The sequence below is a fragment of the Mus caroli genome, chromosome 8 (assembly GCF_900094665.2).
Source record: "Mus caroli chromosome 8, CAROLI_EIJ_v1.1, whole genome shotgun sequence".
NCBI classification, from domain to species: Eukaryota; Metazoa; Chordata; class Mammalia; order Rodentia; family Muridae; genus Mus; species Mus caroli.
Window position 1 is genome coordinate 40,222,555 of NC_034577.1, and position 21,985 is coordinate 40,244,539.

A 21,985-nucleotide genomic window follows, 5' to 3' on the forward strand; every position below is an offset into this window, starting at 1 on the left:
CCCCCCCGCTAACCCGGAGCTCTGCAGTCCAGGCTGGCTTCAAACTTGTGATGGTCTTCTGATTCCTGTTTTCTAGATGCTAGAAAAATAGGAACAAGTTACTGTGCCTGGTGAAATTGATATAAATGTAATTTTGTATAGTCAAAGATGGGTTTGCGCAAGACAGCTCACTCTGAAGAGAAGGGGAGCAGAGGGAATAAAGGTTTTCAAACCAGAGAGACCAGGCTACCTCTTGCCCCACAGCTGTGCAACTTAATGTAAGCTCACATCTCTGAGTCTCATCTTGAGGCCAAGGAGGTTGGTTAGGTTGTTAACTGCCCTTATATTCCTGGCTTGGGATTCTATGTTCTTTGTATATCTTATCTTGGTCTAGAGCTGACTCGTAAAGGAGGCAGCAGAAGATGGTGAAGAATCAATCGGCTTTAGGCAATGGGAATTACAGTTCAGTTACAAGTTTTTATCCCTTTCCCAAAATGACTAGAACTTAGGATGTTTTAGACTTTGGACTCTCAGGTTGGAACATATTCACATATATACAACAAAAATGCATTAGAGCTGGGACTCAAGTGTATGTGCGCGCTCTCGAGAGAGTGTGTGTGTGTGTGTGTGTGTGTGTGTGTGTGTGTGTACAGGTGTGAATGTATTGTAGTGCACATGTGGAGGTTGGAGGCCAACTTTTCCTTGTTTCTGCTGCAGAGTGCCCTAGGCTCTTTTTCAAGCTCTGGCCTATTCTCCTGTCTCCACCTCCCATCTTGTAGCAGGAGTGCTGTGAATACAGAGTTGTGAGTCACCACATAGGGCAGTGGTTCTCAACATTCCTGATGCTGCAACCCTTTAACACAGTCCCTCAGGTTATGACAAACACCACCCCAACAGTAAAATTATTTTTATTGTTACTACATAACTGTTTCTTTGCTGGTATTATGAGTTGTAGTGTAAATATCAGATGTACAGGTTATCTGCTGATATTGACCCTTATGAAAGAGTCATATGACTTCCCAAGGGGATCACAACCTAAAGTTGAGAACCTCTCTGGCTTAGAGCTTTTTATATAGTTTCCAGGGATTGAACCCAGGGCTGTTTGGACTGCTTAGAAAATGCTATTACCTTCTGAGTTGTCTCCCCGGCCTATACATTATAAATACTATGAATTCATTGCTGTTTCATATAAATTTTATACATGCATGCCAAAACTCATTTTATATAATATTTTTAGTGGGCCTACATTTTGAAAGTGACCCATTAACATGGGGCTTGGTGTGGAATTTTCCACTTGTGGCCTTATGCTGACTTTCAAAAACTTGCCAATCTTGGAGCATTTCCAGTTGTAGATTTCTGGATTAGGAATGTACAGCCTGTGTGACCTAACAGGTCTTTTTTTTTGTCTGCCTTGACCCCTTCATCTACTGTTTTTACTCTCTTCCATTATCTTTAGAGTTAAAATGGAAGACAGTCTTACGACTGACTGTGTGTCCTTCACAGTGTTGATGTCCGGCTGTTCCTAGAGTCCTCCTAGATCCTGGGCTAGGTTTGTGCTCAGCCTCTGTCACAGTTGTTGGACCGCTGCCACACCTTTATAAGTCTGTTGCCTTGGGCTAGTTTCACCCAGCTAAATTGAGGCTATACTAGAGGGTAGCCTGTGGGCCAGCCTATCTGGGCTTTTAAGAAAATGATTACTGACCTCTGATCTACCTAACTAACCTTTTTATATAAGTGACTTTGATCCAAGTATTTCCAACCGTTTTATGCTAATTCAACTGTGTATTAATAAGTTATTCATTGGTTCAGCTTGTAAAGTTTAAGGACTGATTTAGTGTCGGGGTCTTCGATAAGTGGACTGCCCAGAGCCAGCCTAGGCTACCTATAGCAAAACTCCACTTAAAAAAACAAAATCTTTAAACAAAACAAAACAAAACAAAAAACAAGACTATTATACTTTTGGCTCAAAGGAGAGATTATTTCACACAAGGTTAATTTTTTTAAAAGATGTAGTTGGTAAAATTTAATTGGACTTTACAGGAAGGCCTTCCACCCTGACTCCATCTTAGGATCTGAACACCCTTCAGCACTTTACTTAGCCTTGGTGGGTTATCTATCTCCACATCAGTTAAATGGGTTGTCGGGAGTGTATCTATGGTTTTTTTTTTTTTTTCTCCTTGATGATTGGGATCAAACCCACGTGCTGTGGAATTTGAATGAAGGAAGGATGTAAGATGAGGTTGGTATTTTGATGGCCTTAAACAAATGTCAGCTGTTCTGATGAGTCATAAAAGTTGTATAATAAAAATCTTCATGTCTACCTTTGTAACTGTCATTTGGTTTCCATGCAGAAAGACCATACATGGGAGCAAGTCAGTGGACTCTGGGATCTATCTGGACAGTAGTTACAAAATGGATTATCCTGAGATGGGCGTATGCATAATAATTAATAATAAGAACTTCCATAAGAGCACTGGTATGTATGTAAGGTAATGTTTTAGATATTTCAAATATTGATCCCATTTACGTGGCCTATAATATGAAAAGCAAGATCAGTGGTGAGTGATGATGAGTCAGTAAACTGATACAGAAAAATGGCAAAGTAGAGAAACCCTGGGACCTCACAGGTCCCACATTCAATATGAACTCTTCTTCCATGTTGGACATCTCTGCCTCTCCTGTGACTGTGGAGGGTTGGATTCTGCTGTTGCCCAACAGAGCCAGTGCCTTGAGTCAAGTGATGGGAGAAGAAAACGTTTCACAAGCAACAAGCTGAAATGGGATGAAGATGGATGCCTGGCACCTGAGGTCATCTGCCCTGGGGCAGCTTAGAAAGTCTCTCTAGTGACCTCAGGCCTTTAATTCACTGCCTCGGGCACATGGGCCCCAAGGTCATTCCTGAGCCTAGAGTACCAATTAGGGCCTCTTGTCTCAGGTTACTGAGCTGCCCCCACCACTCCAAGCCATGTTTCCCATTTGTGGAGCTATGTGTCTGGTTCAGGCAAAGTGTGCCTCTGTGTTTGCAACTACTGTTTAATTGAAGGCCTTCACACTGACCTGAGAGTGAGTGCTCGATGAAAGCAATGGTGTTTAAGCTAAATCTACAAGTGCTCGTGGCTTGTACTGTAGATCTACCACACTCCAATCGAAGGCTGCACATCCAGGAGTATAGGCAGCAGAAAGTGGACTGGATAGGTTTTGTTTCATCTTGATGTTTTGTTTTGGTATTGTGCTTTTTTCCGAGACAGGTTTTTTCTCTTATATAGTCCTGGATGCCCTGGAACTCACTCTGTAGACCAGGCTGGCCTTGAACTCAGAGATCTGTTTGCCTCAGCCCGCTGAGTGCTGGGATTAAAGGTCTCTGCCACCACCGCCTGGCTTTCCTTCCTTTTAAAACCAAATGTCTCTCGTGCTCAGCACACAGTATACCAAGAGCAGGATTCTAAGCTCATTGTGCTCAGCATCCCTCTTGTGTACAGATGAAACCAGGAAGCATCTTGGGATGGTTGGAAAGACTGGATATTCCCCACATAGCCGAATACCTGATAGGCAATACTAATCTGATAACAGTTGTGGAAGGTTTTCCTTGTACAGTGTACAAGCAGTACTATGTCTTACCACTGATTCAACACGGAACAAATAGAGTGTCTCAGAGGAAGCTACATAAACCTAACAGGTCACATCCTTTTTTCTATCTTCTGAAATTATTTAGTAGATATTATCATGTTACGTGAAATAAATGAGCAAGTTTTTAAAAAAACAATGACCATCTCCCCAACATGAACTGGGCATGGTGGCCCCAGGCCTGTAATCCCAGCCCATGGAAGGATTATTGTGAGTTCAAGACCAGGTTGAGCTACAGTGTGAAACTTTGCCTATGAGTGAGTGAATGAATGAATGAATGAATGAAGAAGGCAGCATAATACTCCATCATTTAAATGAATCAGTTTATCAAGCAAACCTCTGTTGCCAGGCCTCTGAATTCCCCTCTTATTTTCACTGTCCAAACTGCTGTGGGGGATATCGCTGTCATGGCAGCTTGCAGCAGCTAATACAGTGAGATGTCTTGTGTGCTAACAGAGGATAGACTATCACCATGATCAAAATAAGAAGGCCGGCATTTAAAAGGAAGGAGTTTACTGGTTGTGTGCATAGCTGCCTAGTTCATTTATTCTCAAAGAATAACTATTCTTGTAAAATGCAACTAAGAGCTCTCTCTGTCCCAAGGAATGTCATCTCGCTCTGGTACGGATGAGGACGCAGCCAACCTCAGAGAGACATTCATGGGCCTGAAATACGAAGTCAGAAATAAAAATGATCTTTCTCGTGAAGACATTTTGGAATTAATGGATAGTGGTAAGATAGAACCAATTGAAAGCAGGCCCTTCAGAAGCTTCGGTGGGCGGCAGCTTGCAGCTGGTCAAAGAACAGAGATGTGTCTGTGGAACTTAGTCAGAATGGGACACCTAGACCCCAACCCATACCCAAACCCAAGGCTCAGGCGCCATTGCAGAAGACAGGCAGAAAGGGTGTAAGAGCAAGGCAGCATCGCTGCTAGCAGGATCCAGCAATCTGCATCCTTACACAGAAGGGAGCCCAGGAAGCTATTGACAACTGATGGCTGCTGGAAAAGGAAGGGCCCACTGTGTTTATGGGTGTGGTCCCCGATTGGTTGACTGTGCTGCAGTGGATGGGCCCACTCTTGACTGTATACGGCCAGCACAAATTGGACCTTGTGTTATTTTTATTTATAAAGGGGAGAGGGGCATAAAGTTCGGTGGAATAGGGGATATGTATGTGTGAATTGCTCAAAATTGCATATATGGAGTTCTCTAGAATGATCTTCATTGTGTAATTTTACTTCACAGTCTAACTATAGTGATAGAGAGAGTCAAGTATGAAAATTATAGAATTACACTGTACATTATTCTGATTTTTTTTGTTTGTTTGTTTCTTGTTTTGCTTTGATTTTAAGATACAGTCTCACTATTTAGACAGACCCTCCAGCTTACAAAGATCTGCCTGCCTCTGTTCCCTGTGTGGTGGGACTAAAGGCATGTGCTACCACCCCCAGCTGCTTATATTTTTTAGTAAAAAGTAAAAAGAAAGAAAAGAAAATTACGCCATTCCCTAAAAATGGTTCCAAATGTGCTCTGCCTGTGTTAGACTTGGATGCTCTTGAAATTCTATCTTCAGCATCTTCATGTTGTGGTCATGGTATAACAGTAACCCCAGAACTCAGGAAGCTAAGACCATGAAGTCAAAGCCGTCTTCGTCCAATGAGAAAGCTAGATACAAATCAGATAAGCCTGGGCTCTTTACTGTATACAGTGCCAGGCTGCCATGTGCCTTCCCATCTCTGCTCTGTTTTATATTATTTCTGAATGTCTTTCCAGTTTCTAAGGAAGATCATAGCAAAAGGAGCAGCTTTGTTTGTGTGATTCTAAGCCATGGTGATGAAGGGGTCATTTATGGGACAAATGGGCCCGTTGAACTGAAAAGGCTGACTAGTTTCTTCAGAGGCGACTACTGCCGGAGTCTGACTGGAAAGCCGAAACTCTTCATCATTCAGGTAGGGCATTGCCCAGCAGCTCAGAGCTCAGTTTGGTTAACTTAGTTAAATGGGCTACAGAACTGCTATATTTTTATTTGTTTAAACATCCATTTAGGGAATCTAGAGTACATCACAGTGTTTGTCTTAGTCAGGGCTTCTATTCTTCAACAAACATCATGACCAAGAAGCAAGTCGGGGAGGAAAGGGTTTATTCAGCTTACACTTCCACATTGCTGTTCATCACCAAATGAGTCAGGACAGGAACTCACACAGGGCAGGAAGCAGGAGCTGATGCAGAAGCCACGGAGGGATGCTGCTTACTGGCTTGCTTGTCCTGGCTTGCTCAGCTTGCTTTCTTATAGAACCAGAACCCAGCACTACCAGCCCAGGGACCACCCACAATGGGTCCTCCCCACTTGATATCTAATTGAGAAAATGCCTTACAGCTGGATCTCATGGAGGCATTTCCTCAAGGGAGAGTCCTTTCTCTGTGATAACTCCAGCTTGTATCAAGTTCACACACAAAACCGTCCAGTACAGTTGTTTTTTTTAACTCCCTAGTTCTCAGACCACACTTAGAGTTTTCAGATGTAAATTGTGTGTGTGTGTATTTTTATAAGAAGCGTATGTATGTCTTCCGACACCCAGGCCTGCCGGGGTACGGAGCTGGACTGTGGCATTGAGACAGACAGTGGGACTGATGAGGAGATGGCTTGCCAGAAGATACCGGTGGAGGCCGACTTCCTGTATGCCTACTCTACAGCACCTGGTGAGAAAATGTCAAAGGGATGTTTTGTGTGGATTTTAGATGAGTTATAATGTGACACATTAGGAAGCTGAGTAGTGAAGACTGTTCTAAAGGCTGGTAAGATGTTTATATACCCTTTACAAGTACCCTTACATCCCTAAAATAACTAACCCACCATCTTAGTTACTTTCCTATTGCCGTGACAGAACGCCATGACCAAGGCAACTTACAAAAGAAAATGTTTAATTTGGAGCCTGTGATCACAGAGCATGGGAGTCTGTGGACCATTGTGGCAGGAAACAGGGGTGGAGGTGGAGGCGGCCATGGCAGTAGACAGGTGTAGGCTTATATCTCCATCTACAAGCACAGCACAAGGTAGAGAGAACTAAGTGGAAAGGATGCTGGCTTTGAGTCCTCAGAGCCCGCCTGACACAGCACTTTCACCAAGGCCACGATTCCCAATCCTTCCCAGAAAGTTCCACTTACTCAGGACCAAGTATTCAAACCTGTGAGCCTATGGGGTCGTTGTCATATAACCACACACACACACACACACACACACACACACACACACACGGTGTTCAGTTTGTGGGTGTGAACCTGTATGTGGTTATGTGCATATCGTAGTCTGAGAAAACCTGGCTCTCACAGTTGTCTTTTGAGTTCCATGTGTACTGTGTGGCACATGCACAGCTACATACACACACTAAGTAGATAGATAGATAGATCTATTAAACGAATAAAATATACTCATCTTGTTTATTTCATCCACTAGGTATCTTCCAAGCAGTGTACTTCTAAGCTAAACACGATGAATCCTGTAGTTAATCTGAAAATAAATACAAAAACGCTATTTTTTTTTCTTTTGGGGCTTTTTGAATACTATTTGTTTTATTCATCCAGATGCCCCATAAGCAAACTAATGTCATTTTTTAAAGTGTCCATCTCTAATAAACAGCTTAGTGGCTAAGAGCACTTGTCACTCATGCAGAGGACCTGGCTTCGGGTGCTCACATCCGCATGGTAGCTCACAACCACGGGTAACCCTGATTCCAGTGGTTCTGACTCCCTCTTCTGATCTGCGTGGGCACAGGGCACTTGCGGGCTACGCTTACATACATGCAGGCAGAGACATCATAAACATAAAATGAATAAGTCAAGAAACCTTTTTAAAGTGTGTGTATATGTAAGCAGTTTATTTCCTGCCCGAGCCAGTATTCATAACAGATGAGTTCAGATTGAAACACCATGTTACCTACAGGGTCCCATTTGCATAGCTTTGCAAAACCTGGTATTGTCGTGTCTGTGTCTTCCTCTTCTTCACCCTGACCTATGGGAAAGAGACCTTAAAGTAGAACTCAGGAAATCAACAGCAGTCAGTCCCGATTGATCTGCCTTTTCTTTTCCAGCAGAGAGCAGTGGGGGCTGGAGACCAGGGTTGCTAATTCTTTTTCCTCTGTGTGGCTTCTAAGACCGAGGAAGCTTATGTCTATCTGGATCGTTCTGGTTATATGAAAATGTGTAGACTCCTCCAGGGTGATGCTGTGATGTAATAGAAGATACAGTCCTTCGTATTTTGCCTCCTAGGTTACTATTCCTGGAGAAATTCAAAGGACGGGTCGTGGTTCATCCAGTCCCTTTGCACCATGCTGAAGCTGTACGCGCACAAGCTAGAATTTATGCACATTCTCACTCGAGTTAACAGGAAGGTGGCAACGGAATTCGAGTCCTTCTCCCTGGACTCCACTTTCCACGCAAAGAAACAGATCCCGTGTATTGTGTCCATGCTCACAAAAGAACTGTACTTTTATCACTAGAGAAATGATTGGGGGTGGGGTGGGGGGCGTGTTTCTGTTTTGTTATGCCAAATGAGAAAACTGTCAGGGCAGACTCTCATTTAAATCAAATCTGACGGTCCTCCTGGTCTTTGTAAGCTACCACTGCCTAGCAATGCAGCCAGCCACAGTGCAGCTACCTCAACTTCGACATCAGGGAGTTGAAATGAAATTTAATTAGGAACAAGTAACTGTCAATGATGGTACTATCATCTTAGATGAAATTACAAAGTTACCCTTTTATAATTAGCAAGATTTGGCAATGCTATGAATTTTGAAGTCATTTTGAAGCAGTACAGCTTTTCCACTGATGATTTTATACTCCCCACTCATGTTAAGAATGTTGTTCTAGTTTTCGTTAAACGTAGAAACAATAATGTCAAATGATATGTCTTAGAACTTGAATCCATGAGCAGAGTCAAAGGCTGGAACCCTTGTTTTGGACCTGATTTATGGAAGTGAAGAGTTGGACCACCATAGCATGCATTATAGCTACTGGTTTTGTGACAGTTGTCCACAACACGTATTTGTTATTTAGAAAAAAAAATCATGTTTTATTATTGGAACAAAAATAACTTGAGTATTTCTGTGAGAGGAAAAGCGTGTGCGAACTTGGTTGACTCATTGAAGGCAAGGTGCTAAAATCCATCAGCATTTGTTTCTTACTTATCCTTATACAAATCAGCTTAGTCTACAGACCAGCAAAATATCTCAAGAGCAGTTATGTAACAGCCTCAAATGGTTGATTATTAGAATGAAGTAAAGGAATTCTACAGGAACATACTATAATACCAGTGGTCAAACAGAGCTTAAGGAAAGGAGAGATGAAATCTACTGCAGTTGGAGAGAATGTCGTTTGAGCCAGAGCAGAGACTTGGCAGAGCCATGGGCACATCTTCAGAAAAGGCCTGCCAGCTGGACTCCCCACCCCCACCCCACCCCCCTTGTGAGTTCTGGTTTGTGTGGATGATGTCCAAGTTGCCACATGAGAAAGTGAACCAGATCAGAAACTTATGCAAAAAGGCTTTCCCAGAGGGCTGAGAGTCTCAAAGTTCACTGGACTCCATGTCTAGAGTCTGTAGCATGCTGACTTTTCTGTTGACGTTTACAAAGAAAGGAAAAATAATGGTGATATTTATACCGTACTAGAAACGAAAGGGCCAGGGCACACAGGACTTGGAAAGCATCCAGCAATAGCCCTGCAGCCCGTGTGGAGAAGCTGAGGGCTGCAGTCCATCCTCAGGGAGACTGTGCTCCTGGCCTCCTTATGGGGGTGCTGAGTCACTGCTGGCTCTCCCAGCATTTCTCCTAAGCTTCCTTGTTGCACAAAGAAAGGAAGGAACTCACACTGTAAGGGATAGATTCTTGTTTAGACTGGCTTTGTTGTTAACTCTTTCTAAGTGAATGCAGCATGTGATGGTATTTTAAAGTGTGTTCCCATGTGACAATTTTATAAAAGTTTGTTACCTTGCATTTTTATTTCAAAACATAAATTCAGATTTAAAATTATCAGTGTATTTGAGGGTTTGTTGTTGTTGTTGTTGTCAATACTTTTGCTGTTGTAATAACTAAGTGAAAGTTAAAATAATTTTAGCCCACAGTCTAATTTGAGAGAGTCAGAGGATGCAGCAGGGCCTTCATCTAATATGTTAAGGTGTTGGCACGTGGAAAAACCTCTGATAAGATTTAAACCCAAAGAAATAGGAAGAATATACCCAAAGAATATAGGAAGGGGTGGGGACTCCTCTCTTCCAATGTTTACATAATAACCACAGCTTCTCTAAAGTGAAGGTCAAAAGTGGATCATGGAACTCCTGTACCCAAGGAGGAGAGTGTCACGAATGTTTTTGTCTAGCTGCTTTCTAACCTGGGGGTAGGGTGGTGGAGAGATGACTCAGCAGTTAAGAGCATCGGCTATTCTTCAGAAGACCTGGATTTGAACCCAAGCACCCACATGGCAGCTCACAATTTTCTGTAACTAGCTCCAGGGGATCCAACTGCCTCTTTTTGCCTCCTTGGGAATTTTATGCACATGGTACAGAGGCATACATGCAGGCTAAATACCTATATACATGAAATTAAACCTAGCTCTTTAATGTGTGGAGAAAAGGCTAGCCCATTGTAATTTCCATACTATCTATATAAAGAGGTCTGAGATAGTACAAAGAAAACAACTGGAGCTATGGGTCTGGGAGTAGTTAGCTGGGTAAAGCAATTTCCTTGCCAGCACAAGAACCTGAACTAGAGCTTGATCCCCAGAATCCATGTTAAAGGAAAAAACAAAAAAACAAACAAGTGTGATGCTATCTTATAATTCCAGCAGTGATGGGGATAAGTGAGTTCCCGAGGCTCCCTGGTCATCCAGCCTAGCCTCCATGGCAAACTGATGTGCTCAGCTGATGTGCTCAGCTATGGAGAAATGATACCGGTCCCATTATCACCTGGCCTACACATACACAAGATAAAAACCATCAACTGGGCCATGTGTGTGAATAGAGCAAGTGAAAACAAAGAAAGCATATATCCCTTATGTTCAGATAACCCAATCTCCCATCATAATAAGAGGAATATAAACTACCTACCAGACTGGCCAGTGTCACCCAAGTGCTGGAGGTATAGGCATGCGTCACCATGCCAAGCATGTGCTGTGGTTAATCCCAGCACTCAGGAGGCAGAGGCAGGTGGATTTCTGAGTTCGAGGCCAGCCTGGTCTATAGAGTGAGTTCCAGGACAGCCAGGGCTATACAGAGAAACCCTGTCTCAGAAAACAAAAACAAAACAAACAAAAAAAACATGTTGCATGAATATTCATGAGATGGATGGCATATTCACAGGGATAAGGTGACCCATTTGTTCCCTTCCAAACCATGGTGAACCAGATCTCTTCTTGGCTAGTCCTTCCCATGATCCTCTTTAAAAAGAGAAGCGAACTCACTAACAAAATATTATAAGCAAATTGAGATTTCCCAAGGAGGTCTACCCTTTGTTATAACATATGTGTGGCAATTTGGTTAGGTTCCCTTGTACTTAGTTTCTGCTTTGCAGGGACTAACCCAAATGCAGCTTAAAAGATGGAGTAAACCTCTAAAGATCATTTCAAACACCAGGAGAATCAGCTACCAAGAAACAGGTGTAGTGTTCCGTGGTTACCTCTTACCTAACTCCTCGACTTCAGATCCTTGGTGGGAGTTGTGGAACAATAGACCCAACCGTGAGAGTCTGTGGTCGGAAATGGCTTGTCTAAGTCAGGTCAAGCAGAGTTTACAGTGAAGAAATGTGTTGACTTTGGGAAAGAAGGCATGTGACTAAGGCAGGTCGATAGGGTATTTTCCTTCCATTCAATCTGTGATACCCACTTCCTTCCTGGTATCAATAATCTGTTAGACTCCCTCCCAGAACTCAGGAGAATTCTTTAGTTATAGGACTCAGTTTGTTAACTAATACAATTGAAGAATGTGGAAATGCAAGGCTAGGTGTGGTGGGGAGGGACACAGATTCTCCTTGTTTTCTTGGAGTGTCCCCCTCAGCCCCACCCCTACTCCGAACTGTTCAACCACTTGGAAACTGAAGCTCATCAGGGCTTCTAGAACTCAGGCCCCAGCAACTCTACTTAACCCAGATGTCAGAGCTAGGATGGACCAGTCCCAGCAGCCTTCACTGAGATGATCTATGGCTCTGTCTACCGTTAGCATAAACTTAGGTGTGAGCTAAAGGGGCTTGCTATTAACATCAAAAGTCGCTCCTATCTCTCTGGAGATTCTAAGCAGTTTAAGACTTCTGTATGCAGGAGGTAGGGGGCTGGGAGATCATGTTTCTCATACTGGACTTGAGGAAACTTGTGATTATAGATTTACTTGGGAAGAAGAGTTGAAAATGGCACAAGGTGTTTCATGACACACGGGCCGCCTGCTGACGGGAAAGAGCAGGTGTTTTCTTGGGTTCGTGGTGGGATCTAGAGTGTTAATCATGAGGATGGTATCTTCCTCTTCTGGCTTCAGGGAGTTTTCCCATTTACGATACTAGAGCAATGATGGCCAGTTTGCCCCTGGAGACATTTTAGCATTACCTTGTACCTGGTGGGTCTTGTGATAAGATAAAGGGAGACCAGGACATGCCATACATTGTATAAATAGGTCCCATACAGTGTGCAGGTAGGTTCCATACATTGTACAGATAGGTCCCATGCATTGTCTATACACTGCATGTTTTATTCAATCTGGGCCCCCAGGTTATGGGGTGATGCCACTCACATTGAAGGGTCTCTCCTCACTAAATCCTTTCTGGAAGCGCCTCCCACATACAGAGATACTCACATTGAAGGGTCTCTCCTCACTAAATCTTTTCTGGAAGCGCCTCCCACATACAGAGATACTTCTAGGTGATTCTAGATCCAGCCAAGTTGACAATGAAGATTAACCATGCTCTGTCGCAGATCCAAAGGACAGGACCGAGGGCAGGATTTGCAGAGTAGGCTGTGTTCAGAGTTTATCATCTGTGAGGATGAGCCGCCTGGTGACTGGTGTGATGCTGAACACCGTGTGTACACTAGAATGGTGCTGTATTTCTGCGCCATCTTACCCTGCCTCCCTCCCCTCTTTTTCCCCCTCATGCCTATGGCTCTCATTTCCTGCTGTAAGCTTGAGACCATGGAATGGAAAATTACTGAGGTGAGCATATCACAGTGGTCCAGCACCATCTGCTTTAAAAATGAAATAATTTAAATATTTAAGTCTTTTCATATTACAGAATTACTCCATTTTCCAATTTTATTTTCTGCCATTTTATCAAAATTGATCCACTTCAGTATATAGCCAAAAAATGTTTTCTAATATTGTTTCTTTATACATAAGACATTTAATATGAAGCTAGGATTAGTGAGGCACACTTCTAATAAAGATGCTAAGGCAGGAGGCTTGTAAGACCAAGGTCATTTGGGCTACATAGAGAAACCTTTAAAAGACAAACAAAGAAGAAAGAAAAGAGGAAAAGTGGAAATAATGTAACATGAACGATCAGGGACCATCTCTGATGTTCACTCCATTCAAATATCCTTGTATTTCATTTGAATATCCAGTATAATGCAAAATTGTAACCTGCTTAATCCATGTCCTCTTTCCATCCCAGCTGGTCCCTTCTTACATCATCAAACAAAGAACAGAATAGAAAAGCTGAAATAGTTGACCCCAAAGAGCATTTTGTTTTATCCAATGAACACACATACATACACACAGACACACATAGGCACACACACACATGCATACACATACACAAAATATGGACTAAACCTGTCGCCATGCCCAGGTCCACCCACCTATAAAAACCTAATACCTGGGAGATGAGAGTTGGTGGGACGCAATCAGTTTTCTTCAAAGGCTAGGACCCTGGAAGATGGGACAGAGTATCATCCCCAAAGCTGTATTTTGAAAAATGTGAGGGTGCAAAAGCCTTTGCAGTATCAGGAAGGAGCAGAGAGCATGTGTGAGAAGATAAGTGCTAAGTTTTGTATATCTGCTTTTTTCTTCTCCAACTAGAACACAATAAGGAACCTCAGCCTGCTGGAACTATTTCTCATGCTTTGTGTACAGAACTAAACACCGAGGACATTTGCATTTCCTCATGGTATCTGAAGGTCAACAGATAGTCTGGGCTCTGGGAAGCTAGGGAAAGAATATTTAGAATTGCATTTTACCACCTTAGTCATTTAGACATGGGTTGGTTTTTGTTTTTTGTTTGTTTGTTTTTGTTTTTGTTTTTGTTTTTGTTTTTTTAAATGTAGAAATCTGGGCAAAAGGGAAAGACATAACTTTGCAAAAGACAGCTTTCAAAGAAGGTGGCCACTGTTACAAACTTGGGGCTGTGTGAATTCATTCATATCCTTAAAGTTATCTTGCTAAAATCTAAAGATTACTCATCATGGGTTTTCTTCATAACCTAAAAAACTCAGCAAGGCACTGGTAGAGGGTTCGTGTCAACATTTACCTAGGGGCCATCAGCACCCCTCTCCTCTGTGCTTGAGCTAGGGTAAAAATCTCCCTTCAAGTCACTTACTCCAGGTCTGCCGTGGAGCTTCCTCGGAGAGAGGCAGAACTTGAGTAAATAATGCCATTTATCTATCTATCTATCTATCTATCTATCTATCTATCTATCTATCTATCTATCTATCATCTACCAACCTATTATCTATCTCTTATGCATTCTTTACCTATTTATCATCTATCTGTCTGTCTACCTATCATTTATCTATCTATTATCTATCTATCATCTATCTACTATCTATTGTCTATCAATCTATCTATCTTAGTTTGTTTTAATCACTATGATAAAACTACTATGAATAAAAAGCCTTGTAAGGGGATGAGGTTTATCTCAGCTCATAGGTGAAGGTTACACTTCATCACGGCAGAGAAGTCACTGTGAGGAGAACTTAGGGAGATAGCTGGTCACACTTTGTCTACAGTCAGGAACAGAGAACCATGAATGTATATCAGTCCCCTCTCCCCTTTTCATTCAACCCAGGATCCAGCTCATGAAACAGTGCTACTCACATTTAGATTACGTTTTCCAACCTTAACCATTCCAATCAAGAAAATCCTCTATAGTCCTGCCCACATGCCAGACCAATCCGGACACTGAGACTTCCCAGGTAACTCCAGATCTTGCCAAGTTGATAATTACAACTAACCATCACATTGTTTGTTCATCCATCCATCCACCCATCCATCCATGCATGTATCTCTCAGTCTCTACTGTTTGTCAGGCAAGATATTTTCAGCATGTGAAACTAACAGAAAAAACATTACTAAGAACCCCCCATTTTTTACAAAACACAGAGTTCTTTTTGACTCACACACGAAATGTCTTCAGCTCTCCTCCCTTTTCCTTGCATTTCATGTGGTTTGGGTAATACCAGGTCTGGAATCCCCCAGCAGGCCACTACTTTTCTGGCCTAAACCCTAATTCCATCCAATGAAATAGGACCAATGATATTGTCTGAAGACAAAATTTCATTTAGAGAAAGTTTAAAGATCGATGTGTTTTGATGGGTGATTTATGGATGGTGAAGGGTTTCATCTGTGACTGTCACCCTGGGAAGGTTGTTGACATGGAAGGTTGGCTTTAACAGTAGAAGAGGGACAATGAAAACAGAAATTGAGACCAAAGTGGGAAACTGATGATTTCAAACGTCGCTCTCCCTATGGGGTTACCACAGAGACAGAGGCATTCCTTACCATGTTGGCTCACGTGAGCCTGGCCCCTTATGGTGGGCTGCTCTGACATTTGTAATGTTTTGAAAACTGGTCAGTTTCAAAGTTCACTTTGATGATGTGTCACTTAGCTTGAGGGACTGACGCCATTCTGATTTGTTTTTTTTTTTTTTTCCTGTTGTTCCTAAGGCATGAACTCTGTTCAAAACAGTAGCCTCCCATAAATGTAATTAAGTGATGTATTTTTTCAACTATTAGAGAGACGAGGTTTGTAAAACAAAATAATGGAAAAACAGAATGAAAAAGTATTATATAAAAAGTATTATATAACCACAGTAAGCTATTCTAAGTGTGCACAGAAATTTGCCGCCACTGACAATGTTAGGACTAAGGGAAACTCATATCAACAAATATTTTGCGCTCAATTATGTGCCAACTTCTATGGTAAGGGGTTTCAAATAATGTTACTATTTGTCTTATGAGACAGTGCCAGTTTACAGAAGGGGGACTAAAGAAATCTACTAACACAGCCACAATGCAATATTAAATGGTCTGGCCAGTGTATGACCTGTCTTCTTACCTGACTCAGTACTTTATAGGAAGCAAGACAAGGGGAGAAAGGTTTATTTTAGCTCACAGATCAGAGAAATGAAGTTCATCTTGGAGAGCATAGGACCAGAGCATCTTCATCCCGGGTACCAACTGAGAAGCAGAGAGGGGAAAGTGCCAGCGCTCAGCTCGCCTTCTCCCCCCCTCCTTCCCCCAGTTACACCAGTCATGAAAGCAGGCTCAGCTCAAACAGTACTCACAGTCCCTGGGATATTTAAGCTTCCCATCCTATGTTTATTGAAGCCTTGTGATCTTCCTTTTTGCCTATACCCTTTGCTAAAACACCAAAGCCAAGATTTAGTTCCTCAAAACAAAACAAGACAAAACAAAACAAGTGTGTCATCTTCATATTATTGTGTTTTTAGAAGGCTTCAGGACCTCATCAGGCTGAAATCAAGGTAGTGGCTGGGCTGTGTTCTTATTTGGGGCTCTAGAGTTTATTGGTAGAACACATTTCTTCCTAGTTGTAGTATAATCAAACACAGAATCATGATGAATGCAAAGCCCATATAAGAATGAACAGAAATAAAACACTAAGGAAAGATTTATCATCTGTAGCAGGTACAGATAACATGAACAGTATTTCCAAAGCAACGCCTTCCTTGAACAAAGGGATCATGGGAATTTTATTCTCAGAGCCCTTGAATATGCCTGTAGAAACTCATTTCAGGTTTGGGCATATTTCTGAACATGGTCAGTTTAAGGCCTTTGTTAAAGATCCAACCCAATTTTGACATGCTTAGTTCAAGGAACACGAAAGGTTAAAATGGTAGACAGGAACACTTAAGGGAACGCTCAGCTTGAGTGAGTGACACTAGACTCACTCATCATAAGAGTGCATCCTATAGAAGGGAAAGAAGCAGGGCTTGGGAGATGGTGCAGTGGTTTAGAGGACTTGCTGTTCTTGCAAAGAACCTCGGTTCAGATCCAAGCACCCATGCAGCATCCTACAAAAACCTGTAACTCCAGTTCCCAGGGATCTGGTGCCCTTTTCTGGCTTCCAAAGACTCCATCATGCATGTGGTGTTCATAGACTCATGCAAGTGTGCACACACATACTCATAAAGTAATAATTAATAAATATTTTGAAAAGAAAGGACACCTTGAGGTTACTACTATAGGTATTAGCTTCTAATTGTACCTCCATTTAAGCAACTGTCCACCTAGCAGTAGGACTGACACTCAGCGTCTTTGGCCACTTTTGCCCTTGCCTTGAGTTCTGCCCTGCAGACACTCATAACATGGCTATTTGCTTCCGGAAGGCCAGCAGAAGGGCTCACACTCCACAAATATCTCTTCCTCTCAGGGATCTCCTGGGTTCCTAGAGAGATTATCTAACCTTCTGGTGCTCACTTAGAATGCTTTCCTCTTTGATCAATTCAATGGGAGCCCTAAGTTACAACTGTAAAATCGCTTCACGGTAGCTACAGTGAGGCTACACAAAATCACAAGCATGAGATGTCATCGCTGTCACGTGCGCTGATCACATGCTCGGATGCAACCATAGGTCTACCATAGATCACATGTGTAGAGGGAGCAGCTTAAGGCAGTCAATCCTTTTTGTCTGCTTAGTGTTTTATACTAAGCTACAGAGGATGCTGAGGACAGTCTGAGCAAGCAATGAGTAATGAGTGATACCCTGTGACTCAGCTCTTGATCTGCATGAGACATTGGCCGGGTGGATTGGGGCCATTGCACGCGTTCGTATTCTACAGCATTTCAGCAAAGATTCTAGATGACCCAATGTTGTGCCTGGGAGGAATCTTGTTTTATCATTGCAGGCTCCTTTCAATCTTTCTAAAAACTGCATTTTTGCTTGCATGTCTATATGTACATCACATGCATGTCTAGTATGTGGTGTAAGGGCCAGGAGAGGGTACTGGATCCCCTAGAACTATACTGAGAGATGGTTGGGAGTTTCCACAAGAGCAGTAATCACTCTCAACCACTTACACATCTCTCTGAGTTCCTTTTTCAGTTTAAAAAAAAATGTCTTTCAGTGTATCTTAGTGTAGTTATGGGAACATTAGTCAAGTGGCCTGAGGTCCAAGTCTGGAAATAGTTTCAATTTAAGCATCAGGAAATGGAAGCTCAGACAGGAGCCAAACCAGTCCATCTTACTGTTTTCGGCTTCCTGTAGGGCTGTCTTGACAGATTTCCAAGGGGTTGGGTCTAATTGTCACACAAGAGACTTATCAACTGATCAGAATTCTTAGTAAGCAGTCTAACGTAGGAGCAATAGGTCAAAGATGGAAAAATACCAGCCAGTGTGATTGGGTTGCACCGTTTTCCATGTAGGATTTTTAACTCCCGAGTAAATATTACTGTATACAGACACGTATACAGTAAAAAAACACATTTTTAGTTCATTGATATTGAACTGATTAACTGAGTCAAAGAGTAACTGTTAAATATAAAACATCTTTCCCCCCCTCATTTGTAATAAGAAAAACACCCAAACCAAACCACATAGCTTTTGTATCCCATCTTCATAGCCTCCTTAAGATGTACTGCACTTTAATCCCAGCACTTGGGAAACAGAGGCAGGCGGATTTCGGAGTTCGAGGCCAACCTGGTCTACAGAGTGAGTTCCAGGACAGCCAGGGCTATACAGAGAAATCCTGCCTCAAAAAACAAAACAAAACAAAACAAAACAAACAAACAAACAAAAACCAAAACCAAAACCAAACAAATAAAAAAGATGTACTGCACTTTTGAAAGTCAGTAACTGACAGTCTCTCAAGTCTGTTAGGGTTAAAATAGCTGCATGTCATCTTGGCTGTTTTCCTGTCCCCTGGGCTGCTGACACCTGGCCGTTTCACTGGTCCCCATACTCATCGCTTTCAGGCTAAGCTTCCTAAGAACACCTGGCAACTGCAGCTATAGAGTTGGCTTGCTCACTTAAAGGCTCACTGTGCTTGCGGGAGACTGTTCACTGCCCAGCATCCAACTTCAGTGGTTTCTCAACTCCTGTTAACTCCAGCCCCAGGAAACCCAACGCCATTTGCTGGCTTCTGGCTTCTATGGGTACTGTCCTCACAGGCGCATACCTACACACAGACACCCCCCCCCACACACACACACACACAAAGAATGTTTTAAAAGTTTTTAAATAGGTTTAATTATTTTATTGTTTTATGTGTATATGTGTTTTGCCTGCATGTATGGCATCTATACCATGCACATGCCTGGTACCTGTGGATGTCAGAAGAAGGTGTCAGAACCCTGATAGGACTGGAGTTACAGTCTGTTGTGAGTGGATGCTGGGGAATTGAACTTGGATCCTATGCAAGAGCAACAGTACTCATAACTGCGGAGACATCTCTCCAGTCCCAAGAATTTTTAAAAATAATTTTTTTCACTTCCCAATCCCAGTCCCACCCCCACCTCCATTCTCCCATTCCCCTCTTCCCTTCTCCCCCTACTCCACCTCCCTCTACCAACACCCTCTGGCACATCAAGTCTCCTCAGGACTAAGTGCATCCTCTCCCACTGAGGCCAGACAAGGTAGCCCAGCTAGAGGAATGGGATCCAGTGGCAGCCAACAGAGTCTGAGTCAGAGATATCCCCACTCCAGTTGTTAAGGGACCCGCATAGAAGACCAAACTGCACATCTGCTACGTATGTGTGAGGGGCCTAGATCCAGCCCATGTATGCTCTTTGGCTGATGATTCAGTCTCTGTGAGCCTCCGTGGGCCCCGCTAGGTGGCTTTGTAGGTCTTCTCATGGAGTTCTTGACCCCTCCAACTTCCCCTTGTAGATTCCTCTTGTAGAATATCATCCCCCTGATGTTCATCTGTGAGTCTCTGAATCTGTTTCTATCAGCTGCTGGATGAAGCCTCTCAGGTGACAGTTGTGCTAGGCTCCTGTCTGGGTGTTTCTGGGGTCCCTCAGGCCTGGATGTTCCTGGGGCTTGGCAGACCTCTTCAGGAGGGAAGGCAGTGGAGCGGAGAACAATGTGGAGCTCACCTTTGCTAGCTGTGCCCCAGATGGACCCAGCAGGCAAGGGATAGGCAGGCCTGAGTCTATCCTGGGTATTACTGAAGCCCCTCAGGCCTGGGTGTTCCTGGGGGTTGGCAATAGAGGAAAGATGGCAATGGAGTTGATGGGGGTTCATGGGGGTGGGGACAGTGTATAACTCACCTCTCTTAAAAGGATTTTTTTCAAAAGAAGACCAGGCATTGCTAGTTCTCCCGTAAGGAAGAACCTCTCACAGTGACAAAACGTGAGGCTAACCCCTCCTTGAGGAATACTTCTCATGGAACTCAAAGGTACTATGCAAGATGTCAAAGGAAAAATCAATTAAAATTACTCAGCTATAAAGTATATGGACCATGACAGTGACCAGGAGGGCAACATATCCTGAAGGGTGCAATGGTGGCACTTACGACATCTTGGAAGGAACTAACAGGATGGGAGGGAATCCATGTCTGGTCCTGAAAACCTAGCAATGATCCATGGCTGGTGAGGTCACAGAGCCTAGAGGAGAGCCTGCTACTGCTACTTTCCTATCTCTGCATACTTTGTATCTGTTCTAAAGAGGATCCATAGGGAAACTGTAGCTCTCACTGCTCACCAGCAAAGCTCTCTTGTGGCAGGGAGAGACTGTTACAGAAATCCTCAAATGGTCCAAATGCAAAGAACAACTGCCCCTGGGTGCATAGCCTCAATGAATCTTATCTATATTATCTTATCTTATCTTATCTTATCTTATCTTATCTTATCTTATCTTATCTTATCTTAGACAAGGTTTCTCTGGGTAGCCCTGGCTTCCCCGGAGCTCACTCTAGACCAGGCTGGCCTCGAACTCAGAGATACATCTGCCTCTGCCTCCTGAGTCCTGGGATTGAAAGCACGCACCACTACCACCTAGCTCCAGTAGATATACCTTTATCACAACTCTTGCATCTAAGACTCAGAGAACATCATGGAGGGGGTGGTGCGGAAAGGTTGTGAGAGCTGAGGACCAGAATGTTTGCTGTGAGATAGCGTCTCCTCTATGTGACAGGGAGCTGCCACCGCATTCATGAAATCACAACAGTATGGCTGTCTAAACGAGACCTATGCAATGGTACCACCAGTTGCTATCCTGATGTCGTCAAAGGAAATCTCATAAGGGCCCATCCCTGGATGATAGGCTACAGCAATTAACAACTGCAAATAGCAGAATTAATCTTCTTTAGGCTCCAGTCTCCTGATAGGTTCTTCAGTCCCACATGGTAATCCCTAAATATAGATACATAGGACCAGCATTAGATGGATTCAGCTGGATATATATATATATATATATATATATATATGCACACACAGATATGAATCAGTAATTAAAGAAGAATAGGTCATGAATTTCAGAGAAAGTCTGGGAGACACAGGACTTGTAGGGATGAGAAGGAGGTGGATGTGACATCCCTACAATATGTACACATTTAATTCTCAAAAAATATATATATAAAATAAATAAATAAAAGGTGATTTATCAACACAAAAAGGCAAGGCTAAGCTTAAGAGCTATATGCAGGATTCAAACTCTAGAATCTCAGTGTCAGATGGTGTCTGGCCTGGCCTGGTCTTCCAGTGCCAGGAGGTTTGAAGAGCTGAAAGGCTGTGAGCATCAGGCTGGTTAGAAAAGCCTCTGTGAAACCTGATACTGGCTCAGGGCTAGCAGCTCCAACGTTGGGATCAGAACTGTATGCCTAAGAACGTGGTCATCAGAATTCCCATGTGCCCTCCCTAAAAAACCCACAAAATTTGGCAGCCTCTTGGGGAGTTGTCTGTGTAGTCAACTTTTTCACTGCTGTGACAAAATCCCTGACGAAGCAACTTAAGGGAAAAGAGGTTTATTCAGCTCATGGCTCAGTGGTTGCAGGCCGTCACCCTGTGGGAAACAGAGCATGGGAAACAGTTTGCTACATCGCAGCAGCCTAGGAAGCAGAGGGACCTGGGGCTGTAACCAGAAGCAGGTATTGCCTTCACCCCCTCCCCCACCCCCTAGTGACTCACACCCTTCCTGAAGGTCCCACAGCCTCCCAAGCAGTTGTGCCAGCTCTGGGTCACG

The 21,985-nt window shown here is 43.1% G+C and overlaps 1 protein-coding gene across 3 annotated transcripts in view; it reads left to right on the plus strand.

Moving 5' to 3' along the window:
- Positions 1-9,625, plus strand: part of Casp3 (caspase 3) — a 22,104-nt gene extending 12,479 nt beyond the window's left edge. For all 3 annotated transcript variants that reach the window (XM_021169754.2, XM_021169755.2, XM_029480864.1), the window contains exons 3-7: positions 2,331-2,455; positions 4,207-4,335; positions 5,376-5,551; positions 6,182-6,302; positions 7,869-9,625. In XM_021169754.2, coding sequence (XP_021025413.1) covers positions 2,331-2,455; positions 4,207-4,335; positions 5,376-5,551; positions 6,182-6,302; positions 7,869-8,098 — 781 coding nt within the window. In that variant the 3' untranslated portion in view covers positions 8,099-9,625. The remainder of the gene's footprint in view (positions 1-2,330; positions 2,456-4,206; positions 4,336-5,375; positions 5,552-6,181; positions 6,303-7,868) is intronic.
- Positions 9,626-21,985: the final 12,360 nt, after the last annotated feature.